Raw genomic sequence first — 21,232 nt, 5'->3', positions numbered from 1 at the left:
AGACTTAATTTTGAGTTTTACTCTTTTTTATTTTTATTTTTAAGTAATTTAGATAAAAAAAAATAAAAAAATTAAGACTTTTTATAGTATCGGTTTTGTTTCTAACATTTGGGATAAGTTTTAAAGGTCCCAAATATTTTAAAATTGACTCAATGTTATTCTGCCGTTAGGGATTCGTTAATAGAATTGACGGCGAGACAAAATTGAGACGATTTTAAAACGTTAGGGACTTAAATAGGACAAAAACGTTTGGGACAAAAACGAAACATAGAAATAAATTTTGGTTTTATCCTTTAATAATATCAATTTTTTCTGTACATAGTAGGGGTGTTCGCAGTGCGGTTTGGATTGGTTTTGAGTTAAAAATTCATCCGATCCGAATACTAATTTTACTTGTGGTGCCATTTGGATTGGATGTTTTTTTTTTAAATCCGACCCGATCCGATCTAATTTCAAGCGGTTTTGACGGGATTGGATTTGCGGTTTTATAAATTAAAAAATTAAATACAAATAACAAGTCTCAAAATCAAATTTTAAATAATCAACAATGACATAACAAGTCTCAACAATATATTAAAAAGCCAACAATAATATAACAATAGAAATAAAATTATAGGTTAGTTAAAATAAATAAATAAATAACATCTTGAATATAAAATATTTATTAAATAATAATAATACATGAATAATATAAAAATGTATAAAAAATTGAACATATTATACGTATAATTGTAAATATAATAATAAAATAATAATATTATAGCACATTGTGCGGTTTGGTTAGATTGGATCGGTTATGAAAAGTATATCCAAAATCCGATCCGATCCAGCGGTTTGAAAAAAACAGAATCCAATCAAATCCGAATTAGTGCGGTTTTAATCAGTTTTCGGTGTAGATTGAATTGGATGATGAGCAGTTTAATTTGGATCGGTTTGGATTTGAACACTCCTACTTCATAATATTCAATTATTTTTTAATCACGTTTAAGTAAATTACATTTAATAATATTATTTTTATTCTAAATAAATTTATTCTTTTATAATTTTACACTTAAAGTTATAAGTTAATATAAAAATATAAAAAAATTATTTAGAATGAAAGTAATGTGATTAAGTGTAATTACTTAGATGTGATTAAAAAATAATTGAATATTATATACAGTAAAAAATTGATATTATTGAAAGATAAAATTAAAATTTATTTTTGTGTATCGTTTTTGTCCCCAACGTTTTCGTTCTATTTAAGTTGTTAACGGCATTGAGCCAAATTTAAAACATTAGTGACTTAAATAAGACGATTAAAACGTTAAAGACAACTTTAGGACTTATCACAAACATTAAAGATGGAAATTATATTTTACTCTTTTTTATATTTACTTTTAAGTAATTTAAACAAAAAATTAAAAATGAATAAAATAAGACTCTTTTTATACGCTTAAATTTTAAATATAATTAAGTCTTACGTTTTTTTTATTTTTAAATACTTTAGACAAAAAAAATATAAAATATAAAATAATATTTTTTGTATGTATTTAAATGTTAAATTCCACTTTTTTCTATTTTCATTCTTAAGTAATTTAGATAAACAAAATTCACATTAAAGAATCTCGAACAAAATAATGACAATGCTAATTTCTTAAGGGTAAGATCGTACTTTTAAGTAACATGTGAAGTTGGTATGGAATGGAATCCACCCTTTCCTCTAATCAATAATTCACCTCTGAATCAGCTTCAAGCCTTCAACAGTGTCGCTTCTATCTCTGAAATGATAAAGCTGGTATGCATATAATATTTTTAACGTATAACAATGCTCTGAAATTTCTTGTTGGCCACAATGCTATAAAGAAGAATAAAATGATAGGACCACTAAGCATAGTACATGGAATAATGTCATTGGACTCCAAAATAAGACAGAAAATAATATAGTGGTTTATGGTTATAAGTAAGGCGACTATTTATATAAAAATATTTTTAAGTAAAGATAATAGTTTAGATTTAATATATATTATATGAATTATTTAATAATTTTCAATTCATTTTCACGCAAAAAAAATCTTCATGTGAGTAATCACTTGATAAATAATGCTGTTTCCACTGCCATGTACAATAAATGCGAGTCAAAACTTAAAAGTAGGTAGAATCTAATTAATCTATGTATTCTCTTTTCCAAAGAGGTTCACTTTTCTATGTGTAGGAATCAGTAAATCTATATGACTATATTTACTATTTAGTCAATAAATGCTGGTGTGTTTGATAAATGTGTTGAAAATAAGAGAAGTGTATTTGAATCTTTTTAAACATTTTATTTTTATTTTTGTTAATTTTTTATTTTTTTGAATACAGAAGTGATTCTGCTTTTGAATATCACGTTTATACGAAATTAAAATTTGTTGTTTCTGCATGTATAATTGTATATTGATGGTTACTGTTAAAAAATTAAATAATTTTTTTATTCATTTTATTCTATAAAAAAATACTAGTAATTATTATCTTCATGGCTTCACAGTAATTTTTTTTAATTTTTCGTTTTAACTTTTTTTTTTTCATCAAAATATTTTAGATTTATTTCAATCACGGACAAGATTAATATTTTAATATTTTATTATTTTTAGTATTTTCTTTCGTATTTTAATTTTTATATTTTTTGTTCATATGATATATATTATTAGTTTTATGAAACTTTTATTGTTTCTCATCTGTATGAGTTTTTTTTCTATTTTTTGATGTACTGTATATTTGTTTTGTATAAAAAATTTAATTTTTATTTGTTTCTGTAAAATTTATAATTGTAATTATTATATACTATATTTATTATTAAAATTTTGTAAATGAAAAATTATTTATAAGTAACAATAGAATCATAAATAATAAAAATTTATAATTTAAAATAATACTAAATTAAAAGAGCACTGGTAATACTAAAAAAATTAGATAATATTATTTTTGTTTGACGTTATAAAATTTATAATACTCTCTTTCATATTTTTATTTTTTATTGTATTTATTTTATTTATATAATAAATAATTTTTATATTATTTTTGTTAGTATTCTGATTTTTCATGTATATTATTATTATTATTTTGCCATTCTTATTGTTTGTTTGTTCATATTAATTTTTTTTCATTTACTGTTATTTATTTTAAATATTTTTGTTTTGGTTAAAATTTTTTATTTTTTATTCAATTTTGTAAAATTTATAATTATAATACTCGAATATTATATTTTATTATAATTTTTTATAATATAGATTATGATCTTATTTAAAAAGATAAATTAAATAAAAAATTATTCATAACTAATAAAATATATTTTGTTAATTTTTATATGTTATTTTAATATAGTAAATAAATATTAGTTTTATTATAAAATTAATTAATAAAATTTATTTAAGTATTTAAATTAAGATGATAAAATAGTATAAAAAATATTTAAATTGATGTCTGTTTTAATAATTTTTTATTTAAAAATAATTTACAGTAAATCCTAACCTTTCATTTTGAGTATAGTCTTTATAAGTTTAATTTTTTCTACATAAGAGTGATGGTTAAGATTTAACATCTGTAACATGCATTATTAGCATTTCTTATGTCATATGTATTATTAGATTGAACCGATTGTTATCGAATTTTACTTAAGAGATTTGTTATATATACAAGTTTTTTGAATTTACAAGTTATATAAGTCTAACGCACTTATTATGACGCATTATTCCTCTTATTCCTCAATCAAAATACAAATTGTATTCAAGCGACAACTAAAATAAATTACGATTCTGAAGACACGTTCCAACTTCTCACGAATAGAAGAAGAAATTAAGAAGAAAAGATACAAATTTTTATAAAAATTCACCAGAAAAAAGAGAAGAAACATTATTTAAGTTTTACTGTTCTTTCTCATCCTTAACCAGCAAAACATTAAAAGATTTTAAGAAGAAATATACTATCTTCCCCATGTTTTGGGTGTATTTCTTAAATTCTTTAGGTGTATTTCTGTAATTCTTTAGATGTATTTCTGTAATCGTTTGGGTGTATTTTTGTAATCCTTTCTATAACCGTTTAGGTGTATTTCTGTAATCGTTTGGGTGCATTTCTGAAGTTTTATTATTTTCAAAACAATTTCAAAGTTTGATTTCAGAAATTATGAAAATCGAAAAAAAAAACGAAACAAGAAGGAGATCCAACAAATTTTGTAAAAAATTCGAAAAAAGAAATGCAATCTTTTAAAAAATAGAAGTTATATATTTGCGTGTTAATTGATTTGAATTAATTTAAAAGTCTGTTAAGGAGGCATATAACATAAATAGCGCATTTAGTGATTTTCGTTCTCTTCAAACTTATAAAATTTGTAAGCACAAAATACTTATATGTAGAGATTAATCATTCACTTAATTTGATCGATTTTCACTTATTTTAACTAGTTTTTATTTATTTTCAAGTTAAAACGGTCTTAAAATTTGATTAGACCAGAGATTCAATTCAATTTTGATCATTATAATCTGAAGACTTGAGTTGGCATACCCTAGATTTAGCAAATCCCCACAATATTTCTTAGGTAATGTCAATTAAATGGTACCAAAACATTTATATCACGAACTAAAATAACTAATATTTAAAAACGTTAAGAAACAACAAAAGAATATCATATTTTTTTAAAAAGTGACTAACTCTTTTTTTATAAAATTTTTACTATATATTTTGTCGATCTTTATAATTTTATTAAATTTTTAATTAGATTTATATATTTTTTTAATTGAATTTTATATCATATTAGATTTTGTAATTAAGTATTTTTTTTATCAAAGATAAAAGACTCGAATCCGCAACCTCTTAATTGAGTATGAAGAGACTATGCCATTTAAGTTATAATTCATTAGAATTAACAGAATATTCTATTAAACTATACAAAATATTCAATTAAGTGTTACGCATATTTATTATATTCTCTTAATTTTAATGTTTTTGTCACGACAGAAACTTAATTACAAAATCTGATATAATATAAGAACTCAATTAAAAAAATATAAGAATCTGATTGAAAATTTAATAAATGAATAAATATAAGGACTGATAGAGTAATTAAACCTTTAACAAACTACCTATGGGTCTAATTTGAATTTTTGACTACCAATTTAATACTTTATCCTATTTATAATCTATTATCTATTATCTATTATAATATATAAAAAAAACCCAAAATGACAAATAAGTTTTTACGTTTCATATAAAATTGTGATGTCATCTATGTAATAACATAAAAAAATATATATTTTAAAACACGTTTATACAACTATAAAAAATAATATTTATATAATTAATCTAGTATTAATATCATACTTTTATATATTAAATTATCTAATTATAAAAAAACATAGTATAAAATTGTTAATTTATATCAATGATCTAAATTCTAATAAAATATATTTTATTTAAATAATAAATTTTATTTCACGAAAATTTATCTATCAATTTAATTTAATATTAATAACTTCATTCTTGTATTATAGTATTAAGTTTATTAAACATATGTATTAAAGGATAAACTCTTTTAAATATTAAAATATATAATTTAATTTAATTTTATTTAAATTTAATATTAATTTTTAAGATTTTTTTAATAAATATTTTTTTATATAAAAATTAATTTCGTGGAACCCATGCGAGTTCAATCTAGTTATTAGCACAAACACGTAAAGTGAATGTGTTTATGAAAAAAAGAGAGGATTGAAGGCAAGAAAATGCTCACAAAGAATTCCATTTTAGAGGCCTTTTGTGAGAAAATTCTTGAAGAAACGGATCAGAGGAAACATGCATTAAATTCCGGTGTCAAAAGGAATTTATGAAAGAGTCAAAAAAAATAGAGGAAACCTGCACTAAAGTCCGCTGTCAAAAAGAACTTAGTCAAAAAAGATGACGCTGGTTATTATTGTTATTTATTGTTATTTATTAAGGGTAGATAGTAATTTAAGTAACCTTAAAAACTGGGATGCAATAAGATTTTTCTTGAAACAAATAAAAAGAAAAGTAAAAATTTAGGTACAATCATGTGAAGTTAATAGTTAAAAATTGTTAGATAATTTGATTGATTTGACTAAATTTTTATCTAATAACTTTTTATTATCAATTTCACATGAAGTCGACTGCACTTAAGTTTTCATCATAAAAAAATATTATTTTTAAAAATAAATTATTTTAGTTTTAATTTTTTGAATACATATTTTTTAGAATGAGTTTGCCGCACCCATATGTGAATTTCTATGACTGTAATTTTATAAAAATTGTGGTATCCCAACAAACTTCACCGAAAAATACACATACAACAAGCATAATTGTTTTAACGTTGACGACAATAACGATCATTACGTCATCTTCAAAAATAAACAGGTAAATAAAAATAAACTATAAATATTTTTTTATATTATAAATTAAAAAATAATTATTTCAAGAAAAAAAAAAACTTATTCTAATGTGCTTTTATGTACACTTTTTAATTTAAATGTGGCAGAAGAATGGTGTAAAACGCATATATAAAATGTATAGGTACTTTACATAACTGTAGTGTCAGAAGTAAAAAGTGGATTGTCAAATTTTTGAGTATACAAATCGTACCCTTCGATTTATATTTAACTAAAAAAAATTGAAGTACACAAATCGGAGTTTACCAAAATTTAAATTTCCTCTTCCAAACTAATCGAACTGTCCGATTAGTAAGCTTAATTTTTTTTACAAAAAAATCGGATGGTCCGATTTTTTCATCCTCAAAAAAAATTGTTTTCACATTTTTGTCTAACACCCACATTTTTCACAATAATGCACCTCAACACCCAGAGGTTGAATCAATTCAGGCTCCGGTTCCTTCAATATCTCATGCATTTCTTTCTCTCCAATCAATAAATAACAAGAAGTTTTATATTTATGTCCTGATGACTACTTTTCCTCACAATAGTAATAGAGACCCTTGTCTCTCTTCATCTTAATTTCAGCTGCTGAAATTTCTTAAGGGGGGGGTTGTATTGATATGAGGTTTCTAGTATTAGTGTTTGGGAAATGGGAATAAGGTTGGATGACTTGTTTGTCGAGAATCGATTTAGGGAGGAATTACTGAGGCTAGTTTGGATAGGTTTGGTACAGTGTGACTGATAGATTTCAGATTTGAATTGGTTGCATACTTCTGTTCATATATCTTTGTTAATGAAACGGCATGAATATATGATGTCGGTTTAGCTAACAATAATTCGCATTTCAGGTACTCTTGAAGGCCAGCAATGAATAATGACACCACCCAGTGCTCACTGAGTCCAGTAACCTGATTGGTAAGATTTTCAAATTGTCCTTATATTCTGTTACGGTACTTGTTTACTTCAACTCTTTGAGAACAGCCTTGGAGTCATAGTACTAGTTCCGTCCAAACCTAACAAGTAATGCATCCAAAAAAGACTTCCAAGTATATGCAATGTTATTATTAACCCCCCAACGATACCAGGCATAAGCAGTTCCAGACAAATGGAAGAAAATCATTTTCAGTCTCATCTCCTCAAGTACCACAAACTGTTCAAAATACTTTCACTTTAAAAACCTGTTCATCTACATTACTATCACCATCAAAAATGAGTAAATCAACTTTTGTACTTCTAGATTGGTAAAATTGCTGTTGATGTCGAGGATGTGAAGAGCCTTCATCACCGACTGGTGTTACTTGCTTCAGTTTTAGTGCTTCCGACAGCATGCTTCGGATTTCTCTCACTGAGTCCTCCAGTCCGTCCATACGCGATGCCGTCATGGAGACGTGACTTGCAACCTCCACGTGATTCCGTTGCAAAGCGACAATTTCTTGCTGCCAGAGTTCATCGGAAGCCATGCTTCTTCTCAGCGAGAGTACCAAATGATCGATTGATTGAAAAAAAAAAGATGATGTTAACTTTTATATATTATAAATTAATAAAGAAAAGATGATTTAAATGCATTCTAAAAAAATGATATTAATTTTTATATATTATAAATTGATTAATTGATTCTTTTGGAGAATGTAAAGTTGTACTCTCAATATAATGATGTATTCTTGAAAAATATATTCAATAAATTGAGCAGTGCAATGATATAGTAGAAGTAGAACGATTGAAGCTTGATTCACAAATTAAGAGATCAAAATATGAAACATTGACATCAAATTATATATTTTTTATTTTGCTTATTCAGGGTACTCAATCTCATAGATAAAGAATTAATTGGTTGTAGATCTAAATTTAATTTAAAGACCAACTTGATAGATTAATAAATTATTGCATACACAGTATAAAATTTAAACTCTCAATATTTATTTAAGTGGACAAATGAGTTGACCACTCGAATAATCTAAGTGTGTTATGGATACCAAATTATTGATGAGAGAAAAGGGTAAATTGCAAAATTTTTTTCTGAAATAAACAACAAAAATATTATTTTTAAAAAAAAATTATTTTAACTTTAAATATCAGAATATGTTTTTTTTTTAATTTTAGACAAGTTTGTCGCAGTTCCCAACATTAATAGAGTTTGTCCCACCTCGACGAATTTTATATAAATTTTTAAACTTTACAATGATCTATGACAACTAACTATTATTATTGTTTTCAGGATACATAATATATAAGAATACACATAAATAAGTCGTTTTTTTGAGAAATAGTATTTTATTTGAAGAGGTTTTGAGATTATAATCTTAAAGAAAAGGACTGGTTTGGATGTCATGGATGGTGTGTGAGAAACTGAGAATATAATTATTTTGTTTTATTCTTTGGAGAATGTAAAGTTGTACTCTCAATATAATGATGTGTTCTTGAAAAATATATTCAATACATTGAGCAGTGCAATGATATAGTAGAAGTAGAACTGTTGAAGCTTGATTCAGAAATTGAGAAATCAAATCATAAAACATTGACACCAAATTATATTTTTTTTGTTTCGTTTATAGATAAAATATTGATCCGTGGCAGGACAAGCTCAAAGATTAATAAATTATTGCATGCACAATATAAAATTTAAACTCTTAATATTTATTTAAGTGGACGAATGAATTAACTACTTTATCAATCTAAATGTGTTATGAACATCAAATTATTGATGAGAAAAAAGGACAAATTAAAATTTTTTTTCCAAAATAATTAAAAAAAACACTATTTTCAAAAAAATTATTAAACTTTAAATATTAGGATACATTTTTTTTTTCAATTTTAAGCAAGTTTGCCGCAATTTTCAAATGAACTCTATAATATTAATAGAGTTTATCCCACCTAAACGAATTTCATATAAATTATGAAGTTCATCGCATTTTCTTGCCAATTTTATTTTGAATTCTTAAAAATAATTGGTTGACTCAAATTTTTAAATTTTACAACAGTTAATAATAATTATTGTTATTATCATCTCTAGAATACATACTACATAATACACAAGAATATACAAAAATAAATCATTTCTTTGAAAAACAATAATTTTTTAATTTATAATATAATTTTTTATTAAATATGATTTATTCTTGTAATATCTATATATTTTTTACCGTATACTTTTATATACTCTTATGTATTTTTTTAATATAATTTTAAAAAGAATTTAGATAAAGTTCATCGGAATGGAACGAATTCTATCAAATTATAGAATTTTGCGGGTGGGTGCGGGGAACACATTCTTAAAAAAATGTATTCGGAAAATTGAAATTAAAATAATTGATTTTTTATTTATTTTAGAAAAAATTCTATTGCATCAGCTTTTATGGTTATTTAAATTACTATCCTACCCTTAATACATAACCAACGTCATATTTTATTTTTTGGCTCTTTCATAAGATGTCTTCCTGACAACAGAATTTAGTGCATGGTTTCCTTTATGAGCATTTTCTTGCCTTCATTCACCTCTTTCTTTCATAAATACATTTACTTTCCGTGTTTGTGCTAGTCTAGATTAAACCCCCCCGCGGATCCACTTCACTCTCACATTTTCTGGTTCAATTCCATTACAACTCTCTCTCTCACTGCATTTCAACACGCCATTTTCCACATTCTTTCGCCACACAACAAATTAAGGTAATCACTTTTCAAGTCTCTTTCCTTACGTGAAGCATGTGATTAGTGCATTTCTCTGTGTGTTTTTCAACTTCCAGTGTTCTCTGTGATCGTGGTGAGAGAAGAAGCTTCTTGATCTTTTATGCGATTTTATTTTATAAAAAAAAAGAAAGTAAAAAAAAAACCGTTTTGAACTGAACCTAGCTAATAGTAGCTCTGGCGATTGAATCATGTTTAATGATATCTTGGTGTTCTTTTAAGTTATGTATTTTTAATTTTTATGTTACTTCGATTTCATGATCCCAAATCCAGAATCTGTATTGGTTGTACATACTCCTCTCTTGAAAATCCACTTCACTCTTTCATAAGATTGAGCCATTTTCTGCTGCAAGATGTCATGTATACCATAGATCCCTGAATAAGGTGATGATTCTAGATATATAATTATGACCGTAATAATGTGTGTACATATTGAAATTTGCCTAATATTTTGTAATTACTATGCTGTCTTCTTCTTTTCCCCAGTTCCATTCCTTCATTAAGTGTTATTCTGTGCTAAGGATGTTACTTCCATTAACCACTTTCTTTCAATTTTTTTCTGATTCAATTATTGTCTCACGTATTGCTAGAAGGCTGAAGTACCAATAATTCACCAGCTTAAGGGACCCAGCCATCATTCTTTAAGTGCAATAACTAGGGGTTGTGTGCTTGATCTTCTTGTCCCTCTGATTTGTGATTGTGTTATGTGATGAAAAGTAAATTTTGTATGTCTTTCAAGGAACGACTCTTAGTTGAAAATTTTGACATCTTATTTTATAATCATCAATATGGAACAAGTAAACCTTAACATTTATTGCATAATTGCATGCTAATTTTTTCCTTCTTTTTTTTTTGAATTGGTTAAAGTCACACAGCACATTATATCATGCTATCTTATTTCCAATAGTTGTGTTGTAATGTGTTTCCTTCCCTTTGGTGTTGGATTATTGCACATTGTACTGTTGCAATCCGGAAATGCAATCCAGTGGGCCTGAATCAGCAAGATCCGTCACAAACCGGGTCCAGTCCTAGTAAAACAAAATAATTACATTCTCAGTTTATCACACACCATCCATGACATCCAAACCAGTCCGTTTCTTCAAGGTTATAATCTCACAATCTCTTCAACAAGGGATACTTGTAAGAATATTTATTCGTACCTAAGCAGCATCTTTATTTTTTTTTCTTCATTTATTAATTCGAAGTGTTTGACTATGCATGCTAACATTGATTAAGTTCTTTGCAGAAACTCCCAAAGAATTTCAGTAGAAAATATGGTGCTTCTTTACCAAAGCCTGTGTTTCTCAAGCCTCCAAATGGAACTGAATGGAAAGTAGATTGGACTATGCATGATGCTGCTGTTGTGTTTGAAAATGGTTGGAAAGAGTTTGTTACATATTACTCTATAGATCATGGGCATGTGTTGAAGTTTGAATATAATGGAAATTCCAAATTGGGGGTTCAAATTTGTGACAAGAGTGGCCTTGAAATAAAGTATCCTTTCAATGTTAATCAACAAGAAAAGGTTAACATTATTGAGATCAGTGATGAAGAAGTTCAAGCGTTCGATGAAATGCCTCAACGACAAAACAATAGAAGGAAATCACCAGAGTCTCAGCTTAACCAAAGGAATGGTAATCAGTCTCAAGGGACAAGTTTTTTGAAGTCAACATCAACATCCATTGAAAAAGAATTAGATGGTGGTATGCATTTTCATCTTCTATTTTTCGGATGGTCAAATATGCATTCACATAAACATGTTGTTCAATTCTTGTTGGTCTTCCTATTCCATTCAAAGAACTTCCTTCTTCTTTCCAAAACTTGTTCTGCAACGTAATGGTTTGTACTTTCATTTCTTAAAAACAGATGAAGAAGATAAAAGTAAGGATGGCATTTCCATTAAAGGTAAATCAATTTCTTATCTAATATTGAAATCAGGAGAAAGCAAACAGATAATTTAAATATATTAGTAAGAATTGTTGCTTAGAAGTTCATTAGCTGTTTCAAAAGTAAAAAAGAGGATTAATGCTATGTAGATACTTGGTAAAAAAGAATTGTTGCTTAGAATTGTTGCGCCGTACATCACCTAATTGGTAAATTCATATAACTATGTAGATACTTGTATGGACCATAGTGTTTAGATAAATCTGAATTAAAAAATGCTACTGATTGTGTTATTAAGCTATGTGGATTTGTTGGGATGCTACAGATAGAAAGGAAACTCAAACAACTTCAAAGGTTACAAGTCCCCTCGCTGAAACAAGTGGTACTCTGAAGGAAGCTGAGAAATTCACCTCAAAAAATCCGTTTTTCATCATAAATGTAACGAAAAAATTTCTGGACCAAAGCAGACCGGTAAGATGGTGTTAATATCAAGCAATAAAACAGATACTCCCTCTGTTTCAAAATAAGTTGCATTCAATTTTCGATTCATTGAAAAAGTAATGTATTTGGATAAAGGGTTTGTCTAGATATATTAATTTTTCAATGAACAAAAAAGTAAAAAGACACTTATTTTGAAACAGAAGGAGTATATTACTACAGCTGTGAGTTTATTACATGTCATAAGTTGGTTATCTATAAAGAAAATGTAACTTTGATGCAGAATGTACCAATTGACTTTGTCAAAAAGTACCTCAAGCAAAAGCAGTATGCCATGGTAAGGTTTAGAAATAAATTGTGGCCTTTGAAGTTGCTGCCTTATGTAACAAAAAAGGAATCAATCCGGTTGTCCACTGGTTGGAACTTGTTTGCTAAAGCAAGTGAATTGCAAGCTGGAGATGTTTGCATCTTTGAGCTGATCAACATGACAAATTCAGAGTTTGATGTTCACTTCTTTAGATCTCACTCCTAAGCAATCCATTTGGGACTCTGCTAGTGTGTTAGTTTTCTTAACTTTCTGAATAGGTATCACTTTTTTTTCCAATGTAATCTGCAAAACCTCTGAGGACTTGTATCATCATCATGTAATAATCTTCCTGTTACATGTCATTGGCTGCATTTTTTTACCTTTCATGTTAAAGATTTGATGAATGTGAATATCAGCATTTGAGTCATTCAATTTCAATCACACGCTTTTAAGTGAAGGGTTTAGCAACAATTTATATAGGAACCGGAAAAAGGGAACAAATCTGTTTGAATGAAATTAGCTTTTCCTTATATTTGCTGAACAAACACTGCTAATCAGTAATCTGGGAAGGGATATCAAAAGAAAGGGTAGGGTAGTAATTTCAACAGTTGAAAAGAAGGACGCAATTTTACTATAGTGTCCTTAAAATGTGAGAATCACAGTTACTGTATGAGAATCTAACGTCTAAGATTTAACAAGCTTCACTTCACGAGTGTCCATGTTGTACTTCTGAGTTCTGAGCATCTTTTAACAGTGTCCTTTTTGGTATATCACTTTTATTTACAGTTTTTTTTTTTAAATAAAAAACTATATATTTACCATTTTATACAAAAATATTGGCTAGGTGGATGTCAAATTTTTAAATAACTTCTTATGGAATAACCAATCAATAATATATCCAATTTTCAAACTCATTCCAAAAATACAAGTAATGAATAAAACTAAAATGTTTTAGTTATAGGTTTGGAAATATTTGAACTTATATCTAGATAAATTTTTTATAGAAATTAAAATTAAGTTTTTTAAAAATGCATGAAATAAAATTAAGTTTATTTATTCAGATTAGTGAATTAATATCCCTAAACGGATAAACCCTATAAAGACAAACCCTTTTGGTTGCTAAAAGATTATTTGATATATAAGTTTTGGAAATTTATGTTACTTTGTACAACTAAAAATATTATTGGAGAAAAGAAACTATTGTCAAAAGTGGAGTTATTAGAAAAGAAGAACATATAATTATTTTTTTAACTAAAAGGTAATTCGTAATTACACTTACACCCTTAAGTTCACTTTGTTAAAAGTAGGGGGGAAAAACATATATTTATGTTCATGCATGCATTGAAACTAGCGTTGACTACAATGACTGTCGTGGGTTTTGTCGTTTACTGTTGATAAGACTTGAAATGGGTTATATTGGTAATTTCAAATTTGGAATATTCACCAAATCACCATTCAGTAATCAGCATGACTCCACTTTTTTCTCCTCAGAAATGAGAACCAAATAAACTAAAATAAAATTGTTTATAAGAGTGAAACAAGAATTTTACAGATATTATTTTTAATATGTTTATAAAAATGGTGATTTGGTTGAATATTGATATTTAAAATTAAATATATAAAAAGATATTTAATACGTTGCGTGTTGTTGTTAGGATGTTGACAATATTTAACACGCACTTTGTACGTTGTCAGGATGATGACATGTGTCTAACACGTATTTTAGATATTGTTAGGATGATGATACGTATTCAACACACATTCTGTATATTGTAACACGCAGACTTTCTACTTACAAAATTCATTTATCTGTAATTACATAAAATAATTCTATTTTTAATAAAATTATCAATATTTTTCATATAAAAAAATTATTCAGAAGGTTACGCTATTTGTTAATAAAAAAATCTTAAATAAAATTTAAATTTATAATAAATTAAATTTTAATATATTAAATTAAAAAATATTCTAAACAAAATAACTAAACTATATAAGTAATTATGACATTTAATGAATTAATAAAATAAACATTATGTTATATATATATATATTAATTTCAGTCATCAAAATTAATTATTAACACACAATAAATATTTAAATATAAATACACATTAGAAATAAATTAAATTACATATTAATAATTAATTTTAGTAGTTAATTTTAATATATAAATAATATTTTTTATAAAATAATATGACATATTAATGTATATTTTTAATATAATTGATGGAAACTAAGATGCAGTCGACTTCACGTGACGTTGATAATTGAGAGCTGTTAGATGATTTGATTGATTTAACTAAATTTTTATCTTATGACTCTCAACTATCTATTTCACGTGAAGTCAACTACACCTGAATTTTTACCAATATAATTTATGCAAAAATATTATTTTTATATTAAAATTAATTAAAAAAATTAATTACTATATATTTATATATAAATATATATTATTTAATTTATTTTTAATATATATTTTATATTAAAAATTAATTTTAATAGTTGAATTTGGTGTACCAATATAATGGTTGAATTTAATTATTGGTTTTGACTAATCTAAAGAGTGTCCATACTTCATTACAACATTGGTGAGCCTGAAAAGCTTAGGAAAATGAATGAGGAAGATCAAGCCACACCACCACCCATGAATAATTCCAATGCAGTCCTTTTCTTCAAGATCATACTTTCAACAACTCTTGAAGACGGAAAACTTGTAAGCATTCTTAATTGGCTCACCATCTTCAATTTTCTTTAGGGTTTTCAGTATCTGGAAGAAACTCTTGCCAATGAACAGGACAGTTACAAACTCACACAAATGTTTACTATATAGTTACTTTTGTTATTTAAAATCCTAATTGTTGTAAATGATTTGGGTTGAACATGGTTTTTATGTGCATTAGTAGAAGATTAATATAGAGGGTATTTCTGTTAAAGTTATTAGTACAATTTTGAAGTGTTTTTGATAATTCCACATCATTTATTAGTTCAATTTATATCTTGCATTTGCATGCATTGTTCTGAAAAGTGAAAATACACATTATTTTATCCTTTCCAATACTTTGAACTTGTTTTGATATAGTAGCTAATGACTTAGTTAAATTATATCATTGATTAAGTTTTTCAATTTTCTGTTATGAATATTTGCAGAAGATCCCAACCAGTTTCACTAGGAAATATGGTGATGGCCTATCAAACCCAGTGTTTCTTAAGCCTCCGGACGGAACCGAATGGAAAGTAGAATGGACTAAGCATGATGATGGGATTTTTCTTGAACATGGTTGGAATGAGTTTGCTATGTATTACTCTCTAGATCATGGGCATTTGCTGTTTTTTGAATACAAAAACACTTCTCAATTTGAGGTACAAATATGTGAAGTGAGTGGCCTTGAAATAGATTATCCTTTCCATGTCATTCAACAAGAAAATGAAAACATTGAACAGATCAGTCATGAGGCAGATCAAGTGTTCGATGATATGCCTCAAAGCCAAAACAATAGAATGAAATCACCAATGTTTTATCCTCAGCCATCAAACACAACTAGAGAAGTTAGAACAAGCTGCAGTTTGCAAAACTTGCCTCTTATTCACCAAATTAATGGTAATGAGTGTCAAGGAACAAGCTTTGACAAGTCAACATTTGCATCTATTAAGAAAGAATTGGATGGTATGTTTTTCATTTTGTGTATTTAATAGGGATCTTTAGCTGTGTTTGGTAAGTGGATCGATAACGAAAATATAGAGACAGGAGTAGAGACAAGGCAGAAGAGTTATGTTTCTGTCATTGTTCTTTCTGTCCACAAATTTGTTGCAAACATAGAGGACATAATAATAATCAAGTGGTGAGTTCTATGGTTCCTAAATTGCCTAACTTACCTTCTAAAGTAAAAAATAAAATGTTTAAAGTAAAAAGTAAATTATGTAAAATTTATTAAATATTATTTGTTTACTCTTTTTAGTAATTTAGGTACAATGTGATAGGCACTGTAGCATTCATCTAATCAAGTTTTCATGACAACAAACCCATGTTCAAATTTTCAGAGGATATAGGTGGTAGCACTCCATGTCCAAGAGTGGAACGGTTAAAGCAAACCTTAAACAAAGCTACAACTTCCAAATCCAAACAAAACCCCTCTTTCATGGTTATCATGAAACCTTCCTATGCTAACAGTTACTCAATGGTGAGCTTTCTTCATTTTTTGCATCTGTTATGATATTTTTTCACCTACATTTTTTGGTCCATAGATTTTCTAACTTCCAAAAGAACCACCAGAATATCCCTTCAAAATTCACAGCAAAATATTTGAAGAAGCATGCAACAGCCATCCTTGAGGTCCATGATGGGGGGAGAACATGGGCTGTTACTTACAGTTTTGGCAAATTCAGTTCTGGATGGAAGAGATTTGCAAAAGACAATAGTTTGAATGTAGGGGACATTTGTGTTTTTGAGCTCACCAATCCCAAAGACCTTTATTTTAAGGTATCCATAACTCGAATTGAAGAAGAGGAACTTCCGCTATCACAAGGTAATTATTCTAGTTGGTATTTCAGTGAAAGAGTCCCAAATTGTTCTGCTTCTGCATTGTAATGGTTGCTTTTTTATTCTTTATGAACAGTTGAAGGAGACAGAGTCAATTGTTTAGAACCAGGGAAAGTCAATTATGTTGAAAGCAAGAGTGACATTGTGATTAAAGGTAAATTCAGGACAAATTTATGCTGTGTGGCCAATTGCAAGCAAGATCTTGTTACTCACAAAAATCATAAGTGCTCAATTGTTAAGGGGAAAAAAAGGTTTTGACTCTTTACCATTTGTGCAGTTACACAATCTTGTGGATCAATATTATCTCAATTTTTTCATGTAATTGCTGAGGCCTTTAGCATGGATAGTTTGTGACAAGAATATTCTTTTTCCACTGGGGTTGTGACATTAAAAGTATTTCAACTATTTCCATAATTATTGCCAAAACTTCTTTACAAAAAACAATAGTGTAATTAGTTGCTACTGAGTGCATTCTAAAATTATGTGGATTTGTTTGCATGCTGCAGTCAAAAAGGAAACTCAAGAAACTTCAATGGCGACTCCTCCCGGCTTTGAGCCAAATGAAGAAGCCCTGAAAGAAGCTAAGAAATTCACCTCAGAAAATCCATTTTTCATGATCATTATAAAGCCGAGCTTTCTGAGGCAACGCAGACCGGTAAGTTTAACATAATTAATGATAAAAAATAAAAAATAAAAAATAAACAAGAAGATAAGGATTCAAACTGAATAAAAAACATACATTAAAATTGAAAATAAAAATAAAAATAAAAATGATAGATTGAAATTGAATACAAAGAGAATCAATTTAGGGAAATTTAGGGACTTCTCAACCTAACTTGTCAATGTCGTAGTTTGGGAATTGAATCGAAGAACGAAGAGACTCCTGAAAAAGAGGGACTCCTCCAATAGCTAAGGAAGTATTTATAACCTCTTATTAGGTAAAAACAAAGAAACCCCTAAAGCCCATAAGCATAAGGCACAATCTAGTAATTAAATAAACAAAATCAAAATATATTAAATTAAATTAAAACATTCTAAAAATATAAACTAATATCTTTTGAATAAGACTTGAACTCTTCATATCACGAACATTTGAAGCACGTATCAATTAAGCAACAAATCAGATACATTATTTATCTCTTAATAATTCTTATGACTCGAGCTTCTCATTAAAGTGCTAGGCTATAATCTCACGGTTATACATATAACTTGATGCAGAGTATACCAGCTTTCTTCATCAGAAATTACCTCAAAAAGACTCATATTGTGACATTCAAGTTTGGAGAGACACGGTGGCGTATAAAGTTGCTGCGTTACACAAGATACAGAAGTCCAATCACATTATCGAATGGTTGGAGCCTATTTTGTAGAGGAAGTAGATTGAAAGCAGGAGATGTTTGCATCTTTGAGCTAATCAACAAAGAAGATGCAGTGTTTGAAGTTCACTTGTTTAGGTGCCACTCTTAGGCAACCTATTTGGAACTACTCTCAATAATCTTGTGAATCTGAAACTACTTTGCACTGCAGTTAGTAAAACTTGAACTCTTAGTGTAATATATTAATGTCTAGAGTGAATGCTACTATGATTTCTAATCGGCTCGAATGAGTTGTTTGAAGATTTCAGTGTAAGCGTTGAAAACAAGACGATCTTTGGCTGCAGTTCTATGCAATTTATTGTACTTGCAAAAATACCTCAAATCTTCTAAAGTGCAGAACCCTATGAACTGACCCAACCAAAGAAACAACCAATTAATGGAGTGTTCCTTCCAGCTTCCAATAACAGGCTTCACACATTTTTCTTGGCCGCAGAATTTGCATGCAATCGGATTCGGGTTCATCCACTCTTTTGGACATCTATTATGCAAGGAATCTCTATGATCCTTCAAGAACTTTCGATGCTCTGCAGCCTTTTGTTTTAAATCAAACTCCATTTCGAATTTTTTGTGACAGCTTCCACATTGAACGTCTCCGTTGATTGTTAAGATCTTGTTTTGGTTGAGATATTGGAGTGTGTTGATTTTTGCCGGACGATCAGTGGCCCATGGAAAGGGAGGAGTGATGACTATGTCGAGGTCGTCGACAACGGCCGGTGCCGGTGGTGGTTGTGGTGGCGATGAAAACTCTGGAACTTGTGAATGATTGGAAGAAGATGAAGGTTCGGTAGGAAAGAGAGAGAGTGTCTGCAATTCTCTGATTTCTTGATGTTGAGGCTCTGGATTGGGAGGAGTAACTGCCGTAAGCTTTGGTTTCACGTTGCGGCGGCGGTGGTGGTTGGTGGAGGCTGATGAAGGTTGATCTTTTCTCTTGTTATCCTTGTTCTCCATTCTTTTGGAATTCTTTGATTGTTCTTGAGTTTTCTATGAATTTTTTTTTTATGGTTTTGAGTTTGATGAAAACTCAGATGCGACTGTGAAGTTAATAGCTGAGAGCCGTTACCTGAATTTTTACCTTTGAATTTTGGAGAACAAATGTGTCTAATTTAAAGTACTTGATTTAAAATTTGAACTTAAAATTTGAATTCTAGAACCGTTTGTAACAACTTTTTAAATTTCAATTTGAAAAGATAAAATTAATAGAATAAGATTAATTATATTTAGTTATATATGTTATTATTTATACAAATCAGGCCATAGTAATAACTAATACATTAACTAGATAAATTAGATTTATAAGTCATGCCTTAACAATTAAGTTGGTGTATCTTTTTCAAACATAATTTTGTTAGGAATTAAGATGATGATCTAGGCCAATTTTATCGTAACTGTAAATTGATTGGTACCTAATTATTTAAAATTTAAGTCAAGTCTAAAAAGATAAAAATAGTTCAATAAGTTAATCAATTTGAATTGATTTATCGGTTAATTCACTTTAAATAAATATCAAGAATTTAAATTCAAATTTAATGATATTAGATAATTTTATGATGACAACAAATTTTGTGTCTAATTATTATTTAAATATAAATATTAATAGATAAGACTTACTTTTTTATAAAAATTAAAACATGTGTACTTTACAAACATCATAAAACACATCAATACATCATCTCCTAACATTATTATGTCAATTGAGTTTGGACTTTGGTAAAGAATAATAAAGATAGAAATTAAGATATCGTGGAATAACTACTCAATATATCATCTGCATGCATATTTGGTGCATGTATAGTACTAAGTGTATATATATTTGTAAAGAGTAAAAACACATATTTTTAGCACTCATATTATTTTTAAAAAATATAATAAATAAAAAAATATAATTCTAATTTTTAATTTAAAAATTATTTTGAAAAATTCCTATGTAATGTATCTTTTAAAAAACAAATTCTATGTAATATTTCACAATGTCAATTTTGAAAAATAACAAGGTGTAGCAACCAATTTATATTTAAACTAACCTAATTTAAAAAAAAAACAATGGATAATTTTATTAACCAAATCAATAAATTTATTTGTAAAACCACGTAAATAATACCTTTTTTCTTATATAAAATTTGTAGAATTAATGTAAGAAGCATAAATATATTTTTGGCTTTTTATTAATCCTTTATATATATTTAGTTAAAATCTATTAATTATGTAAATTTTCTATTAAGTATACAAAGATAAATGCCATTTAAAAAAAATAATGAATTTATCTATACTATAGTGTCATTCACAAAATATTCAAAATTCTAAAAATTGGTTTATAGTTAAATTCAAAACACATTAAATCAAAAACAAAAAAATTAAGTTCAACATGTCTCATTATTTATATAATTACGTAAATCTGTAGCTTAAAAATCTATATTTTAAGTGATGGCTTGATCTATCTAATAATAGAAAACTTGTTTGTGTACCATGGCCTGTGATATCTGGTTTGACTAATGTGCAATACCTTAATCTCCAAGGAACATCTATAACAGGACACATTGTGCAAGGGGTGATAAGTAAGTTGGAATATTGATGTGAGTTATTGCCCGAAATTAGAGAGATTGTGTTTTTTGTCTGG

The 21,232-nt window shown here is 27.5% G+C and overlaps 2 protein-coding genes across 6 annotated transcripts; both read left to right on the top strand.

Annotated features, from left to right (window-relative positions):
• The first annotated feature begins 9,843 nt into the window (after window positions 1-9,843).
• LOC112717075 (B3 domain-containing transcription factor VRN1) lies at window positions 9,844-13,067 on the top strand. Of its 5 annotated transcripts, none has more exons than XM_025769177.3 (6): window positions 9,844-10,058; window positions 11,063-11,180; window positions 11,323-11,779; window positions 11,943-11,981; window positions 12,286-12,431; window positions 12,682-13,067. In XM_025769177.3, exons 2-6 carry the CDS (start codon window positions 11,151-11,153, stop codon window positions 12,928-12,930), a joined length of 921 nt encoding a protein of 306 aa, XP_025624962.1. In that variant the 5' UTR covers window positions 9,844-10,058; window positions 11,063-11,150; the 3' UTR covers window positions 12,931-13,067. The 5 variants fall into 5 exon arrangements, with proteins under 5 accessions (XP_025624962.1, XP_025624960.1, XP_072061670.1 ...); XM_025769175.3 differs by having other exon boundaries at window positions 11,063-11,216; XM_072205569.1 differs by having other exon boundaries at window positions 10,944-11,180.
• A 2,191-nt stretch (window positions 13,068-15,258) lies between these two features.
• LOC112717073 (B3 domain-containing transcription factor VRN1) lies at window positions 15,259-18,884 on the top strand. Its single transcript, XM_025769174.3, has 7 exons — window positions 15,259-15,418; window positions 15,853-16,369; window positions 16,744-16,883; window positions 16,976-17,228; window positions 17,319-17,396; window positions 17,749-17,897; window positions 18,461-18,884. Exons 1-7 carry the CDS (start codon window positions 15,317-15,319, stop codon window positions 18,707-18,709), a joined length of 1,488 nt encoding a protein of 495 aa, XP_025624959.1. The 5' UTR covers window positions 15,259-15,316; the 3' UTR covers window positions 18,710-18,884.
• Window positions 18,885-21,232: the final 2,348 nt, after the last annotated feature.

Source organism: Arachis hypogaea, chromosome 10 (assembly GCF_003086295.3).
Source record: "Arachis hypogaea cultivar Tifrunner chromosome 10, arahy.Tifrunner.gnm2.J5K5, whole genome shotgun sequence".
In the NCBI taxonomy this organism is placed as follows: Eukaryota; Viridiplantae; Streptophyta; class Magnoliopsida; order Fabales; family Fabaceae; genus Arachis; species Arachis hypogaea.
This window is presented reverse-complemented; position numbering and strand designations above follow the sequence as displayed.